This window comes from Lissotriton vulgaris, chromosome 10 (genome assembly GCF_964263255.1).
Source record: "Lissotriton vulgaris chromosome 10, aLisVul1.2, whole genome shotgun sequence".
Lineage (NCBI taxonomy): Eukaryota > Metazoa > Chordata > Amphibia > Caudata > Salamandridae > Lissotriton > Lissotriton vulgaris.
The window spans coordinates 176891077-176914779 of NC_141698.1; the positions used below are offsets into that span (position 1 = coordinate 176891077).

Below are 23703 nucleotides of genomic sequence, written 5' to 3' on the forward strand. Positions count from 1 at the left end.
TGCACTCCAAGTTCCCCATTACACTCAAAGATCAGGCTTCGGGTCGATTTGAAGCCCAAGATGGCCCGCTATGACTGTAAACACTGACCAAGGCCAGTGTGATCACTTCCGATACAATTAATTTGTCATAGGCAGGCATCAGAGCAAGCCAATTTTAATACACTCACCTGCTGTTTGGCACATTTATTAAGGCGGCTGAGCTCTGGCGATAGCACAGCTCATCGTGGTGTGGTCCCAGAGGTGCTATAATGTGTGATGAATGCATTTTTTTGCAGAAATGCAGACACAAGCACTAAAATGAGCTTATCTAACCCACAATGCGTGGTATTTGGTAGGGCTGTTATTGCAGATCTAGTGTGCTTGTAAACTGAGTGCGCTGCAAGCAAGCAATCAAAACATCATCTGATGATTTGAATAATTAGTTAATTGAAACTCATAATGTTGGCTTGGTCCAAATGTATGAGTGATTTGGTGTACCAAGACTTTTAACTTTCATCAAACTGTCATCAAATGCATTAGCTTGTTGTTCAAAAGCCTCTATAAAACATATGAGCAGCAATCCTGTATTGCATCCTATATTTGAAAGCTAACATTTCTCTCTCCTGATCATAACAACATCTCACCAAAGAATGCAGCATTATGTAGTGCAAGGCTCAGGAGCCAGGGGTAGAACTTACCAGGACCTGCCGGTCTTTCCCGAGGAAACACAGGCGACATCCCTGGTCGGTTGGATGATCCTTGTCTGCTTGGCAAACCGTTCACAGCTCTTCTCTAACAAGCATCAGTCACAGAAACCAAACAAATAAAAATAGATAAGATATTGAAATGTTTTAGCAAAAGAGAAAAAGGGCATCCTAATGTAACTGTCTGATGGGGTGCTATGGCAGCTGAAAAAGCCAGGCAAGCAAATCTAATCCCTGTTTTACATCGAAGTTATTTGATTCAAACAGCACCAAGTACAAGCCTTAACATTCCCATCTTCCCTCACATTTTTTATGTATTTATTTAGTTTTCCATTCTTGGGGAGGGGTGGGAGAGGAACCTCAATACATTTTGGGGAGAGCTTGCTTTTCATCAAATTAATTCTGAACCTAACACCATGACCAAGGACAATGTAAAGATACCTGCCAACTAGGTTGTCCTAAAATCCACAAGTAAATTAATTGTTTAACCAGAAAAGAATATCACATCGTGAATTTGTCACTAAAATTAACTTGTAAATAATATCCTTTGAATAACAGCCCTCATCTATGTTTCACTTTGCACCCAGGTTAAGACAGTGCGAACATTGTAAGATAGGCTTCTTCTCAAGGCCAGAAAAGATATCCTACTCCATTAAGATACCTAACATTATTGAACATGGTATGCTTACATTTGTACTAAAGGCATTATTTTTCTGCTAGGTTAGTGTCAACCTGAAAATACCCCACCACAGAGTGATGTGTTTCAAATGTTTTTAAACAGCAATGCGAAATAAAAAAGTTACAATGCATGAGGTTTTCTTCAGGCGGTACGCCATTCCACAGGAAGAAAGCATGGCGTGTAAAGGTGCCTTTAGTCTAAGGTTTACCACTACTAGAGACTTTAGTGATGCACAGTCTGTTGGAGTTTTGCCAGCAAGAAAACTGCCTTTAAGCAAAAAGTCTTCGAAGTTATGATGTAACTGACTTTGCTAAGAATTTAAAAACAGTGTCATGTTATAATGAAACAAGGGTGTAGAACATAATCTTTGACACACCTGTTGAGGAGCTCCAGATCGTGGTCTTGGGCTAGCACCGGGAGATGCCCGCACTGAGCCCGATACATTCTGTGGTGAGCGAACTGGGCTGGGGGGCTGGGATGGACCTGTCATGTGCTGCTGGAGGGCCATTGCTTGTACCGTCATCTGTCGGGCCTGTCAAACAAATAGTAAAAGGCTATTTCACAATAAAGCACACTTACACTATCTCCAAGACACAGACTTTCAATCAGCTCCATTCAGAATTTATTTTATATTTTCATGCAATACAAAAGAGATTTGTCTTGTAGGTGCAATAAACCTCAGATCAACAAGTTACTTACTTTGGTAATGCCTCATCTAGTAGAGACTCTATCTAGCTGTAGATTCTTTACCTTCAAGTGTCAGCCGGATCCGGAAACTTTCAAGCAATTCCTCTACACGCTGGTATGTGGCGTCATGGACTTTACAAGACACACACATTTACATTACATTTATTTGTCGTCTTCAGCACCGGAAATGACATGGGAGGTGTCTAGATAGGCGCTACACTAGTGCAATGACAGTTTCTTTTTGAGACTTTCATGCCAAAAGCACCGAGCCACAAAGAATGCTGGCACACTGGTGTGTATTATTGAGGCCCTCAGATGGGTGACCCTACTGAATCACTTTGCAGAGCGGGGAGAATCTGCAATTAGAAAACGTATCTACCAGATAAGGCGTTACCGAAGATAAGTAACTTGCTAATCTGATAGAGACTTCTAGCTACAGATTCTTCCCCTTAGAATAAATACCCAAGTAATACCACCTGGAGGTGGGTCTGCAAAATGGATTAAATCAAAAGGTCCTGCAGGACTGAATGGGTAAAGTGCCCATTATGAAAGACCTGAACATTCAGACAGTAATGACTTGTGAACGAGTGTAAAACACACAACACGGACTCCACAAGCTAACGTAGTGGTCGCAGCCTTGGTTCTGGTGAAATGATTGCACAAACCCTCAGGGGTTGCTTTTTGACAATGCATAACAGATCTTAATGCAGAACACTATACATCATGAGATTATCCATTTCTACACTATCTTCACTTTCTTGGCCCCAACATACCCTAGCAAGGGTTGATCGTCCAGCTTGTGTGCGATCAAGGTAAAACAACAACGCTCTTTTTGGGTCCAGAAAGTGGAGTCTCTCCTCTTCTTTAGAATGGTGAGGCAGAGCAAAGACGGCAGGGAAGGTGATGGTTTGGCCTACGTGAAAGATGTCAAAACCTACAGATGGAAAGAGGCATGGATCCTAAGAACAGCTTGTCTGGGTAAAAGGTAGTGTAAGGAGGGTGCACAGAGGGCACTGTGACCCTCTAGGCAAACGTTATTACCACTAAAAAAGTTGTCTTGATAGTAAGTGCAGTGGGCAGTTGTTTAGGGGCCCAAAGCGTAGACACATGAGAAAGGTGAGGACCAGCCTAATATCCCACTAGGGCATGAAAGTGGTCTCAGGGGAAACATATGCTGTAGACCTTCCAGCAACGAGTCACAATAGGTGGCTGCAACAAAGAAGGTTGGTCCAGCAACCACAAGAACGCCAAAATGTCAGACAAATATCCTTTGACCGTGCCCAGAGCAGAGCCCTGCTGGGCCAAAGCAAGAACAAAAAGTTCAATTTGGGATCAGGGTGCAGAAAAGGGATCAGTATTTCTGGATGCACACCATGTCATAAAGTTGTCCTAACATCAGGCATATACCATGTTGGTGGAGGGGTCCCTTTGCAGCCAGGTCGAAAGATGTCAATTGTTGCAGCTCAATCTCCACACATGAAGGCGGAGGGTGGGCAGATTTGGATGCTGAACTCTCTCCTGTTGCGACATAAGATCCTCCTAATTGGCCAGCCTGATCGGAGGACCATTGCTCTTGCTCAGAAGCTCAGGATAGCAGACTCTCCTCACCCAATCCAGAGCCACAAGGATGATATGAGTCTGGATGTTTCAGATTTTCTTGAGAATTCCGGGCAGGAGCGGTATCAGAGTAAAGATGTACAGCAGGACCGAGCTCTATTTCAGATAAAAAGTGTCTCTGAGCGACAGCTGCCTTGGAAACTCCAGCCCACAGAACTGCTGACTTTTGCGCATTCTCTGCGGTGACGAATAGATAAACTAAGGCTTTCCCCACTCTTCAAAGAGACCTTGCATCACCTCCGGTTGAAAAATCTATTCGTTATCCGGTAAGGTATTGACACCTGAGTCTGTCTGCCCTGGAATTCAGGGAGCCAGCTAGGTGTTAAACCACCAGGAAAATGCCTTGACATTCTAGCCATGTCCAGAGACACAGGGCCCTAGACAAAAGGTCCAGGAACCCACTTTGCCCTCTTTGTACCACATGGTGGTGGTGTTGTCCGTGAACACCTGAACCAGCCTTCCCTTGATCGAAGGAAGGAAGGCTTTCAATCCAAATCAGATTGCTCAAAGCTCCCACAGGTTGATGAAGAGTCCGGACTCAGCCACAGACAAGAGCCCTCTGATCTCTTCCTCTCCCAGGAGGCCACCCCAGGAGTGACGCATCTGTCTCTACAGTCAGCTCTGGCTCTGCAAGGAAAATGTGTCTGCTGCTGACCCAATAGTGGCTGGTCAGCCACCACTGCAGGTCTTTTGCAGTTCCCTCTTAGATCTGGACCCTGTTGGAGAGATTCTGCTGATGCTGCACCCGCTGGACCTTCAGGTCCCACGGCACAGCCCTCATATGCCAACGGGCATGTGTCACTATCAGGATGCAGAAGGCCATGAGGCTCAACTGCCTCATAGTTGGTCTCACTGAAATTCAGGATAGAGGCTGAAGCATTTGTACCATAGCTTGAATATTCTGGACTCACTGCTTGGGATGATAAGCCCGAAAACGGCACTGTTTCCAGAACAGCTCCAATAAAAGGGAGTGTCTGAGAGGGAGTCATGTGTGACTTCAGCCCGTTGATAGTGACCCCTGCAAAAGCAGGAGGTTCACTGCAGTCTGGAAGTGTGAGACAACTGCCGGAGGTGAGCCCGCCTTTAACAGTCAGTTGTTGAGGTAGGAGAAAATTGGAACCCCCAACCTCCGCAGGTATGCTGCAACCACCCACATCACCTTGGTGAACACCAAAGGGGCGCTGGTAAAGCCAAAAGAGAGCAAGGTGAACTGAAAGTGCTCTTGGTCTACCATGAACCACAGGTAACGCAGGAAGGAGTGGAATTTGGAAATATGTACCTTGCAAGTCCAAAGCTAACATCCAGCCTCCTGGGTCCAGGGCAGACAGGAACTGAGCTATGATGAGCATCTTGAACATCTTCTTTTTCAGGCCAGGAGGAAGGCCTTGGTGCTTTCTAGGCGCCAGAAAGTAGTGGGACTAGTAATCATGACCTACTTCTGATGCTGGGACCCTGTTGATAGCTCCCTTGGCCAAAAGAGCCAAAAGTTCCTGACAGAGCAAGAAAAGATGGCGCTTCACCAACCAGTCATAAATGGGTGGCATGGGTGGAGGAGTTTCTGGAAAGGGGTTTGAGTTGCCCCTTTGGATGGATTGCAAAAACCACTTGTCTGATGTTATATACTTCTAATGGGGCAGGTGATGGCGAATTCTGCCACCCACTGAATGTCCATGCAGGTATAAGGGCAAACTAAAGGTGTATGGAGGTTGCGGTTGCCGGGGGAGTGGCAAACTGGCCTGACCACTGGCCGGTGGTCTCACATGGTTTGTGGGAACTGGGTCCATGACAAGGCTGGGAAGTCAGGTGGCCTTGGCGGCTGGACAGAAAAGTATGCAATTGGTAGTCCCTCCCATAGCCATGGGAGGTCCGAACGGCAGACTGCGGTTGGAGAGGGGCCATGGATAGACCCATGGAGCTGGCTGTAGCACCGTGATCCTGAAAGCGCTCCAGGTTGAGTCTGCCTTCTCTCCCAAAAAGCGAGAGCCAGTAATGGCCATGTCCATGAGTGAAGCTTGGACATACCCTGAAAAATCGGTGGTACAAAACCAGGAGTGACATCTAAATTCCTGCAACAAGCAACTGCTCTGCCCAGCAAGTCAGCCATCCAGTCCACATCTGGTGGTGAACTTTGCTGCATCTAGCCTGACAGCAATAGCTTAGGGTAGTTTGACTCGGGACTCTTCAGAGACGATGGGTAGCGCTCGTACAACTGAATCCTACACAGTGTGGGTGTATCGGCCTAAAAGGCATGCGTGTTCACTGGCCACAGTGCTAGCTTGAGGCAAGAGAACAGGATCTTACCAAAGGTATCCAGCCTTTTGGATGCCCTGTCCATTGGAGTGGTAGGAAACTCGCCGGGTTTATATGAGAAGTGGAGACTTGGACCGTCAAGCTCTCCGAGGTGGGATGATGGGTGAGGAAATTGGGGTTCCAAGGAGGGGGTGATTGTGGAGGGCAATTGTTCTCTTTAGCACTTGGACCAGGTCCCAAGCAGGACATCGGTAAGGCTTCAATTAATAGGAGAAAGGATTCAGAGGGAGAAACTCTTGGCTGAAGCACCTCTTTGAAGAGGTTTGTCCTGACTGCCACCAAAAGCAACTGAAGATCCAGGACCTCAGCCACCCTCCGCACCACTATTGCAAAAGAGCCACCCTCCTCCTTAGCCACAGTAGCGGAAGAGACCAGCCCAGCATATGGTGAGGTGTCCAAAATACTGCCATCCGCCAGTTCCTCATACTAGGTGGAGTCCTGGCAAGGGGGTTGCGCTTCCCCAAGCTTCACTTGTCCCTGCAATTCAAAAATGTGTGCTTTCCTTTAAAAAAAAGACAGCCCTCCTGGGATGGTTATTTAGATCGTTATCAGCTGCTCTCTGAATGAAATGAAAATATAAAAGTGTAAAGGATGCTTGGAAGTAGTTCTGGCTTATTATTTTTTTTGTTAATCTGTTACTTCATTTAAATCTATTTTCATTGATAAGCTCACATATCAAAGCACCAAGCGAAACATGTACAGTATACATGAATTGACAACACTTACAGGACAAAAAGTACAATTACTTTAAATCGGAAAGAACGATTACATAAATTATAAACATTAATCATGAAGCAAATTGCTCCTCACAATATCACAGAGACATTCACATAGAAAAGTGTCTTTTTGGTGCCCCATGAAATTAAAATCACTCACATGGCTAAAGCAACATACAAAAGTGTCCAACACATACTATGCCCCTCAACAAACAGAAGACTATCCTCCTACAAAGCTGAAGAAATAAGCAATTCATATGGGCTGGGGAATTCATCTGCAGGCCCCCCCACTTCCTCAAGGTCCTCAAAAACACCAGCCGTGTATAGCAGCCCAGAATCAACGCGTGGTTAGTAGATCGCTCTCAAAATATTTGGAAACTAACAGGATCCTAGAGGATGTGCAATTTGGGTTCCGTCCTGCCCACGGTACAGAGACTGCCCTGGTGGCCGTGATGGAAGAGCTTCGTATGCGTGAAAACAGAGGTCAAGAGGTGGTTCTTATCCTGCTTGACCTGTCTGCCGCATTCGACACGGTCAACCATGCCATTCTCCTGAAGAGACTTAAAGAGGTGGGAATAGCAGGCGGATAGGAGACAGGCAGTGGCTCTTCCTCCCTATTAGTCTGACTTTATTCATTTCTCACATGGAGTTCCTCAGGGCTCTGAGATCAGCCCGATCTTATTTAACATCTATATGAGACTTCTGATTGCTGTCATTAGAGCGCATAATATTAATATCGTAAAATAAACAGATGACACTCAACTCATTTTCTCCTTAGAGGGAAAACAGTCTACATCTCTTGAATTGTTTCATGGCTGCCTGAGAGATACAGTTCAATGGTTGAGGGAGAACTCACTACAATTCAATGCTGATAAAACAGAGATTCTCTACTGTCCAGTGGGGAAGGCCCCACCGGTGCTTCCCTTGAACTTCTGGCCATTAGCTACAGCTAGCCCACTGATGCCCGTCGAGAAGGTTCAAAATCTGGGTATCATGTTTAATAATAAGCTGACGCTTGAATCACACGTTAATAAAACAGTGGGGAGCTGCTTTGCTATTATTAGAGTCCTTCGAAAAATTCTCCCGTTCCTGCCTGCACATGCTCGAGCATTGGTAGTACAAAGCACCATCTTAAATATATTGGCCTATTGCAATGCCTTGCTGCTGGAATCCCCGAGATATCTAATAGATAGGCTCCAAAGGATCCAGACAATAGCAGCCAAACTAGTCTTGGGGAGGTCAAGACGCTCCTCTACCTTTTTGGCTCTGTCGGAGCTGCACTGGATCCCGATACTGCAGAGAGTCCAGTTTAAATCCCTCTGCATAGTCTTCAAGGCCCTGCACAGGTTTGGTCCGAAAGTAATGCAGAGGACATTTGCTTGGTATGTACCTCCTCCGCAGCTAGAATGGTGAAGGTGCCAAGATTTAAAATAATAAAATCAGGAAGTATAGCTTTTAGTACCTCTGCTGCCCGATTATGGAACAAGCTCCATTGGAGCTGAGACAACTGAAGGATCTCCTCCCTTTCAGGAAGAGACTAAAAAGTTGGCTCTTCCCTAGTGTATAATATGGTTATTCTGACATTTTCCCAGAACATTAGTCTTACTGTGCACTGATATGTTAGCGCCAGGATGCCTGAAAGGTGATAGTGTGCTTTACAAATGCAGAAATAAATAAATACATTAAATTAAATTAGTTGCTGCAAGAATTCATCCAGTAAGATCTGGCTTTAATTAATCAAATCACTCCAAGCTTTGTGATAACAAAGATTTGGTTTTTGTGAGTGGAAGCGCAAGTCGTTAAGAACTGGGCTGAGAAGTGCTTGCTTTTATTTTAACTGCATTTAGACAGCCCTTAGTACCCCTAAAGAGGTGTTTAAGGGACAGCTATGGAAACAAAAAATGCATTACACACTCTGGTATTACGAAAGTCTACGCTTTGAAAGCACCATTTTATCGCAAACTTATTTCCACCTTTTACAGCATTCTATCTTACACTGTGTGTAATGTAAGTATGAAATAATGACTTACATATTCGCCGTGCTTTCTGTCACAGGCTGTGACCTCGTAGCACTAAAAATACACGTCACTATTCTCTACTGCACCAGTCAAGATGTAATTATATGGCTCTCTGGTTGCACACAGACCTCTGCAGTGCATTAACTAATAGAGGTTTCATAATGTACTACAGTGCATTTCCCTCTGAGTAACAACTTTTTAATTTAGTTTTCATTTACGCTGCCCATTATATTTTATGTAGATGCCTGATGGTAAAAGACCTCAAAAACGTACAGAGGGCCTAATTTATGAAAATTGTTGAATCTCTGTGACAAAACAGCGAAGCAACAGTTTTTACTGCACCCTCTTTGTGACAATGGATGTGCAGCATTTAGTGTACGGCGCACCATGTTGTAAGGAATTAGATACATCAGTATTTCTAACGTATCTCTAGGGGCAAAAGTGACATATTGCTGGGGTGTGTCTGAAAACAGATGCAACTCCAGCAATGTGTCCTTTCACATGGGGAAAGCCCCATGTGACAGGGCCTGCATCAGTCTCATGACTGCTGTGAGCCAGGTGTAAGATATTAACACAGTAGCGTCCTAGACGTGTCTCAGTGAAATCTCATAGAATTCACTGCTTCACTTCTATGACTCTTTATTGCGGGGGAACGCCCATCCTGCAAACATTATACCTGACACAGGTATAATGTAGCGCAGACCTCTACAAAGTGACACATCTTATTAGATGCATCACTTTGTAAATATGGCACAACATGGCGCATTATTTATGCCGCCACAGGATCACAAAAAGTGACGCAATGGTGGGGTAAAAGTGTGGCAAGCCTTCATAAGTAAGGCCCAGAATATTCTGGGGCTTATTTATGAGGGGCTTGCATCGCCAGAGCATCACTTTTTTTGACCCTCCAGTTGCGCAAGCCTCTCAACCATACCTATGAGACAGTGCAAAGTCACCCTGCATGGCTTTGCAAGGCCCCATAGATATGGAGTAAGACATAGATGCGAAAGTCACTGCTTTGAAATACTCTGCATCAAGGAGGTGTTCCAGGGGCTTTGTGTGGGGTTCCCAAGCCCTAGATTTTGATGCTGCCCCATATTTAAAAAATCATGTAAACCTGGGGAGCTTTAAAAACATATGCCTCCCCAGTGGAAGTGTAATGAGGAGAGATGTTTTAATTTCTCCTAGTTTCTCCTAGTTTTTCCCTCTTTCCATGTATGCTGCATTCTGCAGCTCACATAGAAAGAGAAAAACGCCTCTCTGGATTGTTTTTGAGAAGGAAGGTGCCCCTTCCGGTACAAAAATAATCCTGTCTGTGTTGGTTCTAGGCAGCAGTTTGTGCGCCAACACAAGGTAAAAGGACAGGAATGCACCATATTTCATAAATACGACAATTCCTCAAAAAATAGGCCCTTTGTTTATAGCTACACCTTTGACTACACCCCCATGCTCACTGACCTTTGGTTTGCTAAACACTGTTTAACATTATTTCCCTACGGTTAAAATTATTTGCTATAGGAATTGGGGGCTTTTATAGTTGTTGATAGTTGTCGATGATGAAGAGTAAAAGGTTCTAGAAATTTTGGTCAGAAGGGGGTCCTTATGACTACAAAAGTTTAACAAGGGGGTCTCAACATCAAAAAGTTTGAAGACCTCTGATCTAGGATGATGGTAGCCATAAGGGTCCTCAAACAGCTCCCAATCATCACTCTCTTCAGGCCTGTCAAAAGAAAAAGGTACTAGCTCTAATTCAGAAGGCATGGTACCGGTCAGCATTACTGTTGGATGACGCCCATCCATCTCCACGTCGTAGTCAGCTATGACTATGGGGCCTGCTCTGCCATGATGCGTTGGCAGTGCCAGGAGTGACGGAACGGAAGCGGATGCCAAGGAAGGTCGTGGCCTCATGGGTGGTGCTGCTCCAGATCCAGCACTAGATCCAAGGGGCCCAACTGGCATTGAAGGCGGAATTCCAGTAGGGGACACTCCAGGGCCCCTCCCAAACCCGTAGGTCCCGAAGGCACTGCAGAGGGGTCCGGAAGCCCAAATATGAAGTACATGGCCTCATAAAACTCCTTAGGTTGGGTAAGGGTCACACCGAGAAACTCTGGGAGATGCAGTCCCTGGCACAGGCTCCATGGTAGAGCGAGACATAGAGTGCTGATGCTCCTGCACTTTGTCCGATGACTTGAACCGGCGCAGGATTTCTTTAAGTTCTTCCTCTTGTGGGACTTATCGATGATTTGGAGTCTGACGATGACTGTCAGAAGCGGCTTTGCAAGTGATCCAGGGACCTTACGTGTGACCGGAATCAAGAGTGTCACCGGGTTGTCAGATGTCGGACGGCAAGGAGCTTTAGGGAATGTTCCCTCAGTGCCTTCAGGTTCATGGCGTCGCAGTCCTTGTAAAAGTCATGGTCCCGCTAAAAGCATCAAAGGAAACCCAGATGAGGGTCTGTCACAGAGATCTGCCTGTGACAGACACCACATGGTTTAAAGCCCTTTGGCTTTTTAAGGGACATCCTTAACACACCAGAACTTGCAATCTCAAAAAAGACAAACTAAAGTTAAAAAAAAAAAGTCAGTCAAAAAATGACTGGGGTTACCTCTCATCGGTATCTGCGCTGATAGGAGGGTAACGAAAAGAACGAACATCAGCGTGCTGGGGTGGAGCCCATATAGGCACCACACACATCACTTCTAGGGGGGAGAACACTGACATGGAGCTAAAAAATGCAATCTACTGGCACTCAGGGGTACTGCTTGAAAATTTCCAGATGCAGTCGGATGCATGGGAAATGTTGTAAAGTAAGGAATCTGCAGTTACACGTCTCTATCAGATAAGGCATTTCAAATGAGGTAATATTGTCTATGTACCATCTCCATTTTATCGCAGGCACAGGCACAATGTTATAATCTATATCCTCTTGGTCAGTTTACTGATCCTTTGAGGTAGTAAAATTGGCCCTTTTTCTAGCTCATGCCCAGTTGCCACTGAGCTCATCCTTGCTTCTCTTGCTCTTTCCATCCTTTCAGGAATGCTGATTAAAATGCATTACAGTTGTCATTCACTAAAAGGTTGCCTGTTGTCTGCTAATCATCCTTGAAAATGTCTGCACTTTGCTTGTGATCAAGCCAGGCCGTTAGCTACCCTGCTATAGCAGTCCATGTCACTGAGAGATAAACTGCAGCCTTTCTATGGGGTAAAAGCAGCAGTCACACCAAGATGGAACAGAAAGTGTCACGTCTGCCAGTTCTCTTCGCCAGAAACGCATACTCTCCAACCGGTCAGATGCCATACCTTCCGGAAATACCAGCAAAGAAATTCAATCGCCCAAACTATCGGACACTGATGTCCCTCACACAGGATTGAAGCAATGATAGGTGTTTGGCTAAAAGATCAAATTCGGACACAAAATGAAATGTGATTTCATCCTGTGATCACCATTGCACTAATATGTCATTCTTCTATATGAAGAGTTAATTTCTAAAGTTGAGTAAATATGATATTTTCTTACACACGCCTCATGTATTGTGCTCCAACTGCAAATCTTGTGTCTGATGATGAACTCCAAATAATAACTTACATACCTTGTGTGCATGTACACCTGATCTGCAGAACAGATTGTATTCTGTGCATTCTATGGGTACTCTACACTAGTAGAAGTACAGTACACATTATACATCCTCTTACTGTCACTTGAACTCTATGCTGCTCCATCTGAGAACTCTGAGAAATAACCTACACTTTAGAAAGGCACTTGGGCCAATAAGCCTTCACAATTACAAAAGTCTTTGACTGATCTTGAATGAAGAAAACACTCAAAGGCTAGAATTAAAGAGCTGAAACAATGCTTTGGAATAGCAAAACATGGTATATCTCAAACCTCAGTAGAAATAAAAGTTGGGGGTCCTTGCTTCTCAGTATAAAGGGGTGTGAGACCTTCAGTGCGTGGGCCTTGTGTCCGAATGACTCTTAAGCCTTGCTTATGAGTGCGGTGGCAATTGTACATTATGTATTGCTTACTGCACCAACATCCCATGTTCCAGTATTTGCCAAGCCTATTTCACTCATTACATTTTGACACAATTGACATACTGAAATCTATTGAAGCAAAACAAAATGACTGGCAGTAGAATCTGAGGACTGATTATACTGGCACCCATACAAACAGTGGTTTGCACCTGTGTCATAATTGTACGAGGCACTTGTAATCGAGACCTTAGGCTCAAGAGGGAAGAAAGACTTGAACATGCAGAAAAAACACAATGGGGTAAAGCACTCACACATGGAGAATACCCTGACACCTAAAATGAAAGTTGCAAGCGGGCAGTGGCATGCCCATCAGAAAGAGAAGGAAAGAACTAGAATGGGCATGGAAGTATCAGGAAACGAAGATTAACATGATAGGGAAGCAGTCATAGAAACAGATGGAAGGGAATAAAACCACTTGGCAACCAGGGCAGGTGCAAACATTTCTTGTGCCTTAGAAGAAGTGACCAACCTCACACTCCTCTCTTTCTGTTTTGACAAAAGAGGCAGTGCTGGCGTTGCTATTTCCTAGGCCCTACTCTGTTGGAATCCCGAAAAGATAGATAGAGAGCCCTTGAACATCCAGAAGAAAGTGAAAACCATGAAAAGGAAAGGCTTCTACAAAAAGAGAAAAATTGAAAGTGACACTGAGTGGGTCCTCATACAACCAGGTGAAAGTAGGCAAGGCACATGGAACTTCAAAGAAAAGATTGATCAGCACTTGGATTGGAAGCCCGAAAATAGGACTGGGACCAGTGTGTGTTTGACACCAGAAAAAAGGAGACAGGGCTACAACCCAATGGAAAACCACACATGCAGGGTGAGCCAAATGGGAAAAATGATCAGCACTCAGAAGGTAGATGTGAGAAATCAGTCATAGTAAATAGAAGAGAGAGGCACTCAGACACAAATAATAAATGGATGAAACACAAAGATACACACAAATGACACATGTATTACACTCATGGACATAGGTACACAGGTGGAGGTTTAAAAAAAACATGAATAAAAAGAGGAGTTTTGCATAGTAATGATCATGCAAAAAGAGGTAATGCAACAAGTGATTCTGACCACCTCCTTAGCATCACTCATAACCTATCTTTGCTTCAGGTTCGGCTTACAAGATCCTAATCCCATTTATATTAAAAAAAAGCCCTGGCCAGTTGTTCCACTGACCCCTTTAGGAAGCAACTACTCACCAATAGCACTGCTTGTTGGTTGATGAAGGCCTGCTGATGGGAGAATATGGACTGGCTGTAACCTGCATAAGATAAAGTGCAAGAAAGCACATTACATAAACATCTTCAACAAAAGAACTTGAGTAAGCCTATGTGGGAGGAATTCTGGGATAGGGGATGACGGGGAGGAAGGGTTGTGAAAATATCTTAAATTCTGTACTAGTGGCCACTGACTAACTTGGTGGCACATTTAAGTAAGCAATTATTAAAGGTGGAGGTCTGCGAAGTCCTTGGTAACCTCTCTTTCATACTGACCACATCTCAGCACTTGTATCACCCATCTCACATTCTCTGATACATCGCTCTTCCTCCAAAACTCTGGACAAGTTTTGATTCTCACATCTGCTGTGCACCTTGCTTGGACTGCACATGACTGCATTTGCTCAGCATGTACTATAACTTTATTGATCACTTGGTCACACAATCGTAGACACTTGCATACAGATCCATAGAAATGTACTATTGCAACCTACACAGTAGACCGGAAGCTTATCCCCTTGCTGTGGAGCAAGACCATTGCTATACCAATGAACTCTCATCACTGTTTCTGGTTTACATTACAATCACCTACGTGAGAGGTTATTCCAGCAGTTAATGCCCAGTGGATTACAAAAGCGTGTCCCGGAATCTATTATTTTAATTGTCTCAAACGTTAAACTATTAGCACATGTATTATTGTACCTTTATGAGGTCCTTCTGTTCTTTATCAGTACCCTCTATTAATTATTTATATTGTGCAGATAACACATATTCGGCTGTTTTCATGATTTGCACGTTAAACACTCCAGCTGTACATCAGTTCTGTTGGTGTTTTCTACCTTTTCACATTTGTTTTTTTAACTCTTTTATTCTGTGAGGTCTAAATCAACCCAGTATTCCAAATGCGCTCTTACCAATACATTCGGGAGAGGAATCTAGATTTCTCAATCTAAGCTGCTCCACATAATTTCCTGCTCACTCAGCCCTGCATGTTCCATACTACAGGTAAGCCCATGGTACCCAGGCTGAGTAGGCACTTTGCACTGCACTTTCTCATTTTACACTTTTGAGGTGTTGATATGGAACAGGATGGGAGCAAACTGGCTGCTGCTGCTTAATTCTGAAGAACTTGTCAACGAATGTGGAAGGTACGGCTTAACTCTGGAATAGGACTTTAAAACCAGAGGCAATACATAGTTGTTCTAATTCTGTTTGGTGGATCAAGAAGCTGGATCTCAAAATTCATACCCAAATCTAAATCCAGAAGTAAAGCTCTAAACAAGTATCACGGGGTACCTGGGCAATAACAGGCAAAATGGAAAAACTAAACATTTATAATATCAAGAGTGTTAACCTCTTTCTTGAAGGTGAAATATCCTCCAAACTGATGCCCACTTGAATCTTGAATGCTAAAAGAGTACTCTAAATTTGTGTTTTGCAGATGAAGGTCCTGAAATTGAAGTTCAGTGCTAAACACTATATTGTGCTCATTTGTATTATGTCTTGATTGGATTGTAGGCATGTAAATATCAAGGACCCTCTGTAATTGGATTCAATTCATGGGACAGGGTAAAAAAATACAATGTTGTTGTTTTCCATTGATTGGATTGTAGGACATCCACACTTTCTAAATCCCTATTAGCCCAGCCACAGCCTGTGCAGATCACGGTAGCCTGTCCACTTCCTAGCCACTGCCAATTTGAGAATATTCCCTCTAATCTGCATCTTCTGCACGGCATCCCAATAACCTAAACCCTGTTACTCTAAGCCCTGCTTTGTGTCAATCTGTAATACTTGTATCCTTTTTATTCGAACTTTCATACGGGTTTTCCTGAATTCCTTGTGCTTTTTAGGTATTGTTTCTGCAATCAAACTTTATGTCTTTAGAGTCTTTTATGCTTCAGAGTATTATGCATGCACATTTAGGTTTCTAAGACTTATCTCAGTGTTTTGTGGGCTTTTCCACATCACACACTACAATGCTCCCACTGCATTTAAACGTATATACTCTTCAGCTCAAGGTAATATCTGTGCAATAGAGTTATCCTCTTTCCCCAAATAGTGCTCTCTGTCCTTTCCATGGTCCAGAAGCTAATGATGTTGTGACAGTACATAGATGTGCTGTTATATTCACTTTTGCATTGAATGTTTCCCCTTGTCTAATCATTGTCTGTCGTACCGTTTACTCTATTCATTTTTTTCTGCTTTGTTCTCATCCAATTATCCTTACTCACACCACGTCATTGGTATTAATATCAGTGTTTTTTCTTTTTTTGGTGGTTGCCTTAATTGCCTGTCACCGTGCAATCGTTGTCTTCTTCATAAAATCATTAAAATCTCGGTGTCTGTATTTGATTGTAAGTTTCTTTCTTGCTTGGTCTATGTATATTAGTGTTAAGTATTTGGGGGGGTTATGCTTGGTAGCTTTCCAGATGATTAATCACAGCCCGCTGTAGGGACATAATAGACAAGCATGCCGTTTAACATGAGGCTTTTCTTGGTCCTCGCATTAAGTAAAGTCAAAAAGGGGGGCCAATCTCGCCTAAAATTTTTAGGAGGACTGAGTTAGGTCATCATCCATATCGATGCAGCTAAAGAGTGCAATTAATAGTAGAAAAAGATCTCCCCTGACTACTTCTCAGTATACCTCAAGATTGAGTTATACTCGCTGTACAGAAATCTGGATGTTCAGGAGGGTGCACCGAGCGTCCTCCACTATAGTGACCCCCAACCTTTACAGGGGTTGTCACACCTGAGGGCGGAGATGAGCTTACACCACAACACTTCTTTTAATATAGATTTTTAAATCTCTGTGAATTCAACTATGTTTACGTAAAGGTGCCTGTCTGCTCCTTTCAGATAAGAACGAGCGCCTGCCTCTAGTATCTTGGGAGTCTTGCCTGTGTGTGCGCCCCTCTGATGACGTCTTGGAACAAAAGCCCTGCCACCTGGTTCACGGCTGTGGGTGTATTTATGCAGTCACCTGCCTAACGCTGCAGGCTGGTGGGTGCTTAATGGATGCACTCACCAGCCTGCTTGTCATGCTTACAAGTGCACGGGATGCAGGCACTTGCATGCTGGCCCATGCTTGCAGGTAATCACCAAAACCCTCAACTGGCTCCTGGGGCACACATCCAGAAGCCTTGCTTAGAAGCTCAGGCCTGAGTGATGGTGCACACCTGAAGGTGTTTTGTGAGGCGTGATCTGTCTACATGCCTACTTGCCCTTGCTTGTGTCTCAAAGCACTTACCTGACTGTTGATACATGCCTGCAGGAACCATAGCTAGTTCATGCTTCTGGTGTCACTAACTTGACTGTTTGTTTATGCTTGCCAGTGTTTTGAATGCACTTACCTGCTAATAGTCCATTTCTGCAGATGGTTTGGTTGGTCCGTGTAAGCATCTGGGATGTCCTCACCTGCCTGTGGTCTATGTATGTTGGTATCATCAGGTATGCACTCACTTGCTTGTTGTTCACTGCCTATAAGGATCAGGCACCCATCCACCTGCCTGTCCATGCCTCTAAATATCTATAATGCACTCACCTCCCTGAATGTCCGTGCCTGTAGGTATCTTGGGTACATGCACAGGCTTGTTAGTTCATGCCTGTAGGCGCCTGGAATGCACTTACCTGCCTAATGGTCCTCTCCTGCAGACAGCTTTGCTGGTCCATGCAGGTTTGTGGACTGAACTAACCTGTCTGTTAGTCCAGGCTTGTAGGTATATGGAAAGCACCAAAAAATGCCTGCTGGTCCATGCCTGTGGGTATCCGGGATGTACTTACATGTCGGCTGTTCCATGCCTGTAGATATCAGGGATGCATTCACCGTCCTGTTAGTCCGGGCTTTTTTTGTAACTGGGATGCACTGTTATGCTTGTCAGTCCATGCCTGTGGTTATCTGGGGTGCACTTACATGCCCGTTGGACCAGGCTTTTATGTAAGTGAGATGCGCTCACATGCTTGCTGATCCATGCCTGTAGTTATCTGGAGTGCACTGGGATGCGTGTTGGTTCATACCTGTGGGTTTTTGAGATGTACTCACCATGGGCGTCAATTTACCAAAATGCCAGTGGTAGTGGAAGGAACATCACACACCATTTGGCCTTTACTTTGACTCACAGACACGTTGAGCATACACACCCATTCACACACTCCCTCTCAGATAAACATACTCACATGCAATTATGCATACAACATACATTTTAAAGCATTTTTTACGTACCGTAGCTGTCCAAAAGGGTCATATTCCAGCTTATTATACTCAATTTCTTTTATCACACTAATAGTGAAAATCATTATTAACTATTGGTGCAATGAAAAATCTGACAGAACACCAGGGAAAGGGAGCTCCAACCGACGTCCATTAGGACGAGCTGTTCTTGTGTTTCAGGCTGTGATTTTGCCACCTCTGAGGCCGGGGGTTGCAAAGGCAGTGCCTGGGGTAGCAAGGGGCAAGCCAGGGGTTGCAGCTGCGACCCCTGAATGACGTCCATGGCGCTCACATGCCTATTTGTTCATGCCTTGTGGGTATCCAGGATGCACTCACACCTCTGTTGGTGCACGCCTACTTGTATCCATAATGCCTGTACCTCCCTGCTGGCCCAGGTCTTGTGTATATCTGGGATGCACTCACCTGCCTGTTGCCCCATTCACGCAGGTATCTCACCTGTAGGGTGGTACATGCCAGTGGATGTGCAGGAGGGTCCAAGCAGCTATCTCAGAAGCTCTCACCTGCCTGTAGGTGCGCCTGTCTCGGAGGCACTCACCTGCCTGCTGGTCCACGCCTGCTGATGTCTTTGATGCCGTCTGCTCTCCACTGCTGTCCCCGCCTCCGATCCGCCCTCCTCCTTTCATCTTCTGTGCCACTGCTAACGGCTTCTCCAGCTCCTGAAAGAAGAGGTGTTCTGGATGAGAGGCGTGGGAGAAAGGCCCAGGACAGCTGAAGCTGCACACAGACTTCGGGGCAGAGCGTGCCTAGCAACCAGCATCGAAAGTGATCCGGCCGGCAGGCAGCCAGCCCTGCCGGGAGCAGTGGAATTTGTAAGAAGGGGCTATCAAGTGACGCGTATCCGAGAGACCTAGCAGGCGCGAGGCGCAGCGGGCATGAACGCTCTGCCCTCACCTCATGACGCACTGCATTGACGCTAAACACGTAATAATGGAGAACCCCTGACGTAATAAAGGGACAACCTGCCTTGCTGCCAAGCAGCTCCTTGCCACATGTTATACCTGCAGCCACTATGTTAGCTACCACAGCACATTGGATGCTTACATTTGTATTTATGCGTTTACTTAGTAAGAATGGACTCAAAGAATCCAGCATGCAAAGTTCAGTTGGCTAAAAAGTCACCATTGGCCCGGTAGACATGCCCAAATGTATCTTTACTCCCGCACTCAGTCTTATACCTACATCTTTTCCCACTCTATAATTCCTTTGTTCCCCAACACTCATCCGCTTTCCCCCTGCCTTGCTTTTTAACTCCCTTCTCCCATTTCATTCTCCCTATCTTTAACTGCATTCCCACATCCGCTCTCCCTTATTTCTGGCCTTAACTGTATTCTCCCGATTCAATTCTTGGCATCTTCGTGGTTGTAATTAGTACACATCAGAGCCATCTCCCCGTGGTGGGATAAGAGTAAAAAAAGGTGCATTAAGAAGTTGGAGGCAAAGATCACGAGCATCGATTCACCAAAATGTTAGGAGTAGCGGTAGTGACATCACATAACCTTTCACCTTAAGTACATCCAAAGAAGTAATATGATATGACCCTTGACCCTGATTTTTTCCGGGAAGTCATGTGAAATGACTTTAAAACTGATAACATCACAGTAACTTACATTCCTAAAGCTCCATTATAACTGCACGATTAATATAACAACACAAAAAACAAAGGTGTATTTTAAATGTAATCTATATTATTCTGATTGCTTGATCTTTGGAAGTTTTGGGACTTAATACGTGCCCTGAATTGTAGTGAGCAAGTGAAGTGACAAAGCCAAGCCACTACTAGGGGGCTGTTTCCTCTTGAGAATTATTTTTAAATAATGGTGTTAAATAGTGCATTTTGCCAAGAATTACCTCTGTATTTTAGCATGGGTGTTCATTATGTCGGGAATTACTTTTAGTATGCCAGTCTTTTGTCACAGGGGTCTGTCATGCTAAGAAATGCTTCAAGAATGCCAACACTGGTATTTTACCATGGCTGTTTCTATAAGACAAGACTTACTTCCGGTAGGCCAGGGCCAATGACTGATTCTTATTCTTACTCACTCGTTTGAAGTCACTCATTTTCACTCATTATGACTCACTCATACCTACTGACACTCAATATAATGTATTCTCACTCACTCTGTCACTGAATCTCTCAAATGTTTAAACATACATTCACATTTGCTCACAAATACTCTCTCACATGAACAAACACTCACCACACAAGCACACAGACAGCATACATTTAAAAGCATTTTTTATTTAGCTGTCACCAACAGTTCCATTCTATTGTGCTTTATTTTTTATTCCACTAATAATGAATAATGCAATCATATTCACTATTAGTATAATCATAAATGGACCAAAAAATAAATAGTGCAGAGTCACCCCTGTGTTCATGGAACTGATTTTACCATCTCTGAGGCCAGGGGTCGCAAAGGCAGTGCCCTGGGGTGGCAGCTGCGACCCCTAACTGACGTCCATGCAAAAAAAGACGAACATTCTAACATATACTAATTCTATTAATCCCACTTGTAAAGCCCGATGCCTCAAAATTAAGGCCTTCGCCCAACTGTTCAGGCTTGAGCATACATTCAATTTCAATTTCAAAAACTTTATTCGGTTATATTTCATAAATAACCATAAAAGTACATAACATCACGTCGAATTAATACATCTTCATGATTAATATTATAAAAACAGAAAACACGATATTTATCATAGGCTCATAATTAAAAAAATGTACATGGTTAATGTCTTACGTAAATACATTCACAGTTTCCACATTGCTGCTGAAATCAACAGTATGCCCAGTTTCCACAAAGGGTGTAAATTCAAAGATTTCCCTGTTTCCAACTGCAGAGCCTGGCTACACCGTCAGAAACGTTTGAGTGGCAGTTCCTCGGATATTAGGTCATAGGTTAAATGCTTCAGACAGTCCCCCTTACCACATACTATTTTCCAGTTTGAGACTCCAAGTGAAAACATGAGGGTCCCAAACGTTAAAAAAATGACCCCACATACTCGGAGAAAACTCTCAGCATGTCTTAGTCATTTCTCTCTCGGTTTTGTAGAATACACATCTTTGCTGAGCGGATGCAGTGAGCATGGCACGCTCAGCAGATTTTCAGCGCTGCTGCGACGGTGACTCCGCTGAAGGCACAGAGACCTCCGCCTGCCTGCCAGAGAGCTCCAGTACAGGTCTTGTTCTTCTGCCAGGGCAGCGATGTACATCTTTGTACTGCCCCGGTGGAGGGACGACTGGCCACCATACTCTAAATGAGGGTTTGTGTTTTTTATATAATGCTGCATATCTTGACCTGTTTACACAATACCAAAGCAAAATACATATGGAATCAACTTCCAAAATGTCCAGTTTCTACAACGCCAGCCAAAGTTATGCTTTAGAAAAGGGGGGGCCAATCGGCCCCCACGCATGCATGGCGGGGCCCGGCCCCTCCCATATCCCGGTCCCTTCGTGGTGGCTTGCCCCCCGCCCTCGCCCCGGAAGTAGTTGTGCACTTCCGGGGCGAGGGGGCGGGGCCGCGACGGCGAAGGGGTTAAGAGCCTGGGGAGCGCGGGAAGCGGCCTCTTTGTGCCCGCGCTCCCCAGGCTCGCTCCTCGCCCCACCGTGGGGCTGTTTAACTTTCTTATTTTGTTTCCTTTTGCAGAGACCGGTAGAGCAGCAGGAGCAGAGTAGCTTCATCGTCGTAGCATACCTCCGGAGCGGGCGAACAGCTGATCCAGCGCATCGGCGCTCAACTCCACGCAAACCGGAGGGCAGCCGAAGTCTCAGCTGAGGGGGCAGCGGTATCAGCGAGAGAGCACCATTCGATCTTCTTATGCGGAGCCGGGCGGAGGAACGCGTGTGGGAACACTCGTCAGTTCACCTAGGTATGCAGGTAGTGAGCTCAAGACCGCACAAACAGATGCCTTTTCAAGTGGGTGCAAGCGCGCTGGTGAAGTACAGCAAGGGATGCGGGCATGAATGTGTTTGGGAGTGTTGGGGGCACGCTGCTAGCGGTTGCCGATGCCCCCTGGGGCCAGTCTCGCATCACCTGTTTGGGAAGTAGGACGCCTTATAAAGCAAGGTATTCGGGCCAGGAAGTGGCCGAATGGTAACGAAATGTTCCAGATAGTCGGTCAACTATGCTGGCCTGTGACGGTAAGGTCATAATCGGTGAGCAGCATTTTAAGGTCCTTAGGGGGGGGCGGGCCCATTCACAAAAGGGGCCGCCCGTCGGGAGGGGCCATTGGTCTCTCCCAGAACTTCAGGGGCAGGATATGATATCCATTACTTAGAAGGGTGCTGGGGAGGGAGTCTACGCTTTCCTCAGGCTGGTAGCCACCCCTCACAGACACTATGACGTCATCAAGGTGCGCGAGTGTAAGGGCCCTCCTGTTATGGTTAAATGGAGTTCAGGGAGCGCACGTGGGTGAAACGTGCCCTGGGTTGCGCATGCGCATCTCGAACGTGAGAGCGTAGCTGTAAAGGATCTGACACTGGTTAGCGACCTTGCCGTACGACTTAATTATTAGAATGCATTTAATTTTCAGGATGTTAGATTCGGTTAGGAAACACGCTGTACTAGATATTTGTTAAGGTTAGCCCATCATACCATGTCAAAATGGATGTTAATCTAATGTTCTGAAATGTGCATTTAATAATTGTCTAAATGTTTATTTTATTAAAAATTTTAATTTTGTTTTCATATTTTAATAAATACGGCCAGGGGGTCCCTGACCCCCTGCCTTCCAAAGACTCATGTGTTGACTGGTTGAATTAAGTAATGCAGTCTGTGTATTAAGGAGGGGGGTGGCCGGTAGTGCCAGACCATGCAGCTTTGTGCTTTGTTTTATCTATCTTATGTTTAGTACCAACTCACCCTTCCACCACATGTCCTTGGTCACTGTCCCATTCCTGCTTCATGGCCTGAACCCTGTCCCTCTTTCCCCTCATGGGATATGTCACTGTCCCCTCGCAACTTGCCATGTCCTCTGTCTGTTCGTCACAGGAGGTTGAGAAGATAACCTGAAGCCTACTTGTTGAGTACACTTTACCCCTGACAAAAGGCCCCTCCGGCCTGAAATGCTTTGGAGATCGGGGGAGCTCGGGATTGTAAAACCATATGTTATTGATAGAATTGAAGAAATGAAGTGGTTATACACCTGGAAGTTTGTCAAAATGTGGAAACAAAATGCTAAAAAATGAATTATTTATGAAAATCAGAACTTTTTGGTTCCTAAAATGGTTTAAATGAAACTAAGATAAAACTGATTAAGGAAGTAGAGACTCTTCGCAGTGCCTGAAGTAATGCTTTGTGGGAGGGGCCTAGTTTTCTATATGTGCATATGGTGTTTGACTTTGCATCCCCCATGAGCGGAGGGCGATACCCATGAGCACAATAACAAGTGGAATTTGGATTAACTATTTGCAAAATGGAATACATTATTGAGTGCGCAGGTTTTCTTCTAATTGTTCATCATTCGCCCCAGGCCATGGGCCAAGTGGCAGTCCTTAACTTGTTCAATAG

The 23703-nt window shown here is 44.8% G+C and overlaps 1 protein-coding gene across 1 annotated transcript in view; it reads right to left on the reverse strand.

Annotated features, from left to right (window-relative positions):
- The window catches only part of MYO15A (myosin XVA), a 1716372-nt gene that overhangs the window by 814886 nt on the left and 877783 nt on the right, over positions 1–23703 (reverse strand). Inside the window, exons 37-40 of the mRNA XM_086939741.1 lie at positions 18726–18846; positions 13942–14003; positions 1739–1894; positions 678–771 (exon numbers count right to left, since the gene is read on the reverse strand). Coding sequence (XP_086795867.1) covers positions 678–771; positions 1739–1894; positions 13942–14003; positions 18726–18846 — 433 coding nt within the window. The remainder of the gene's footprint in view (positions 1–677; positions 772–1738; positions 1895–13941; positions 14004–18725; positions 18847–23703) is intronic.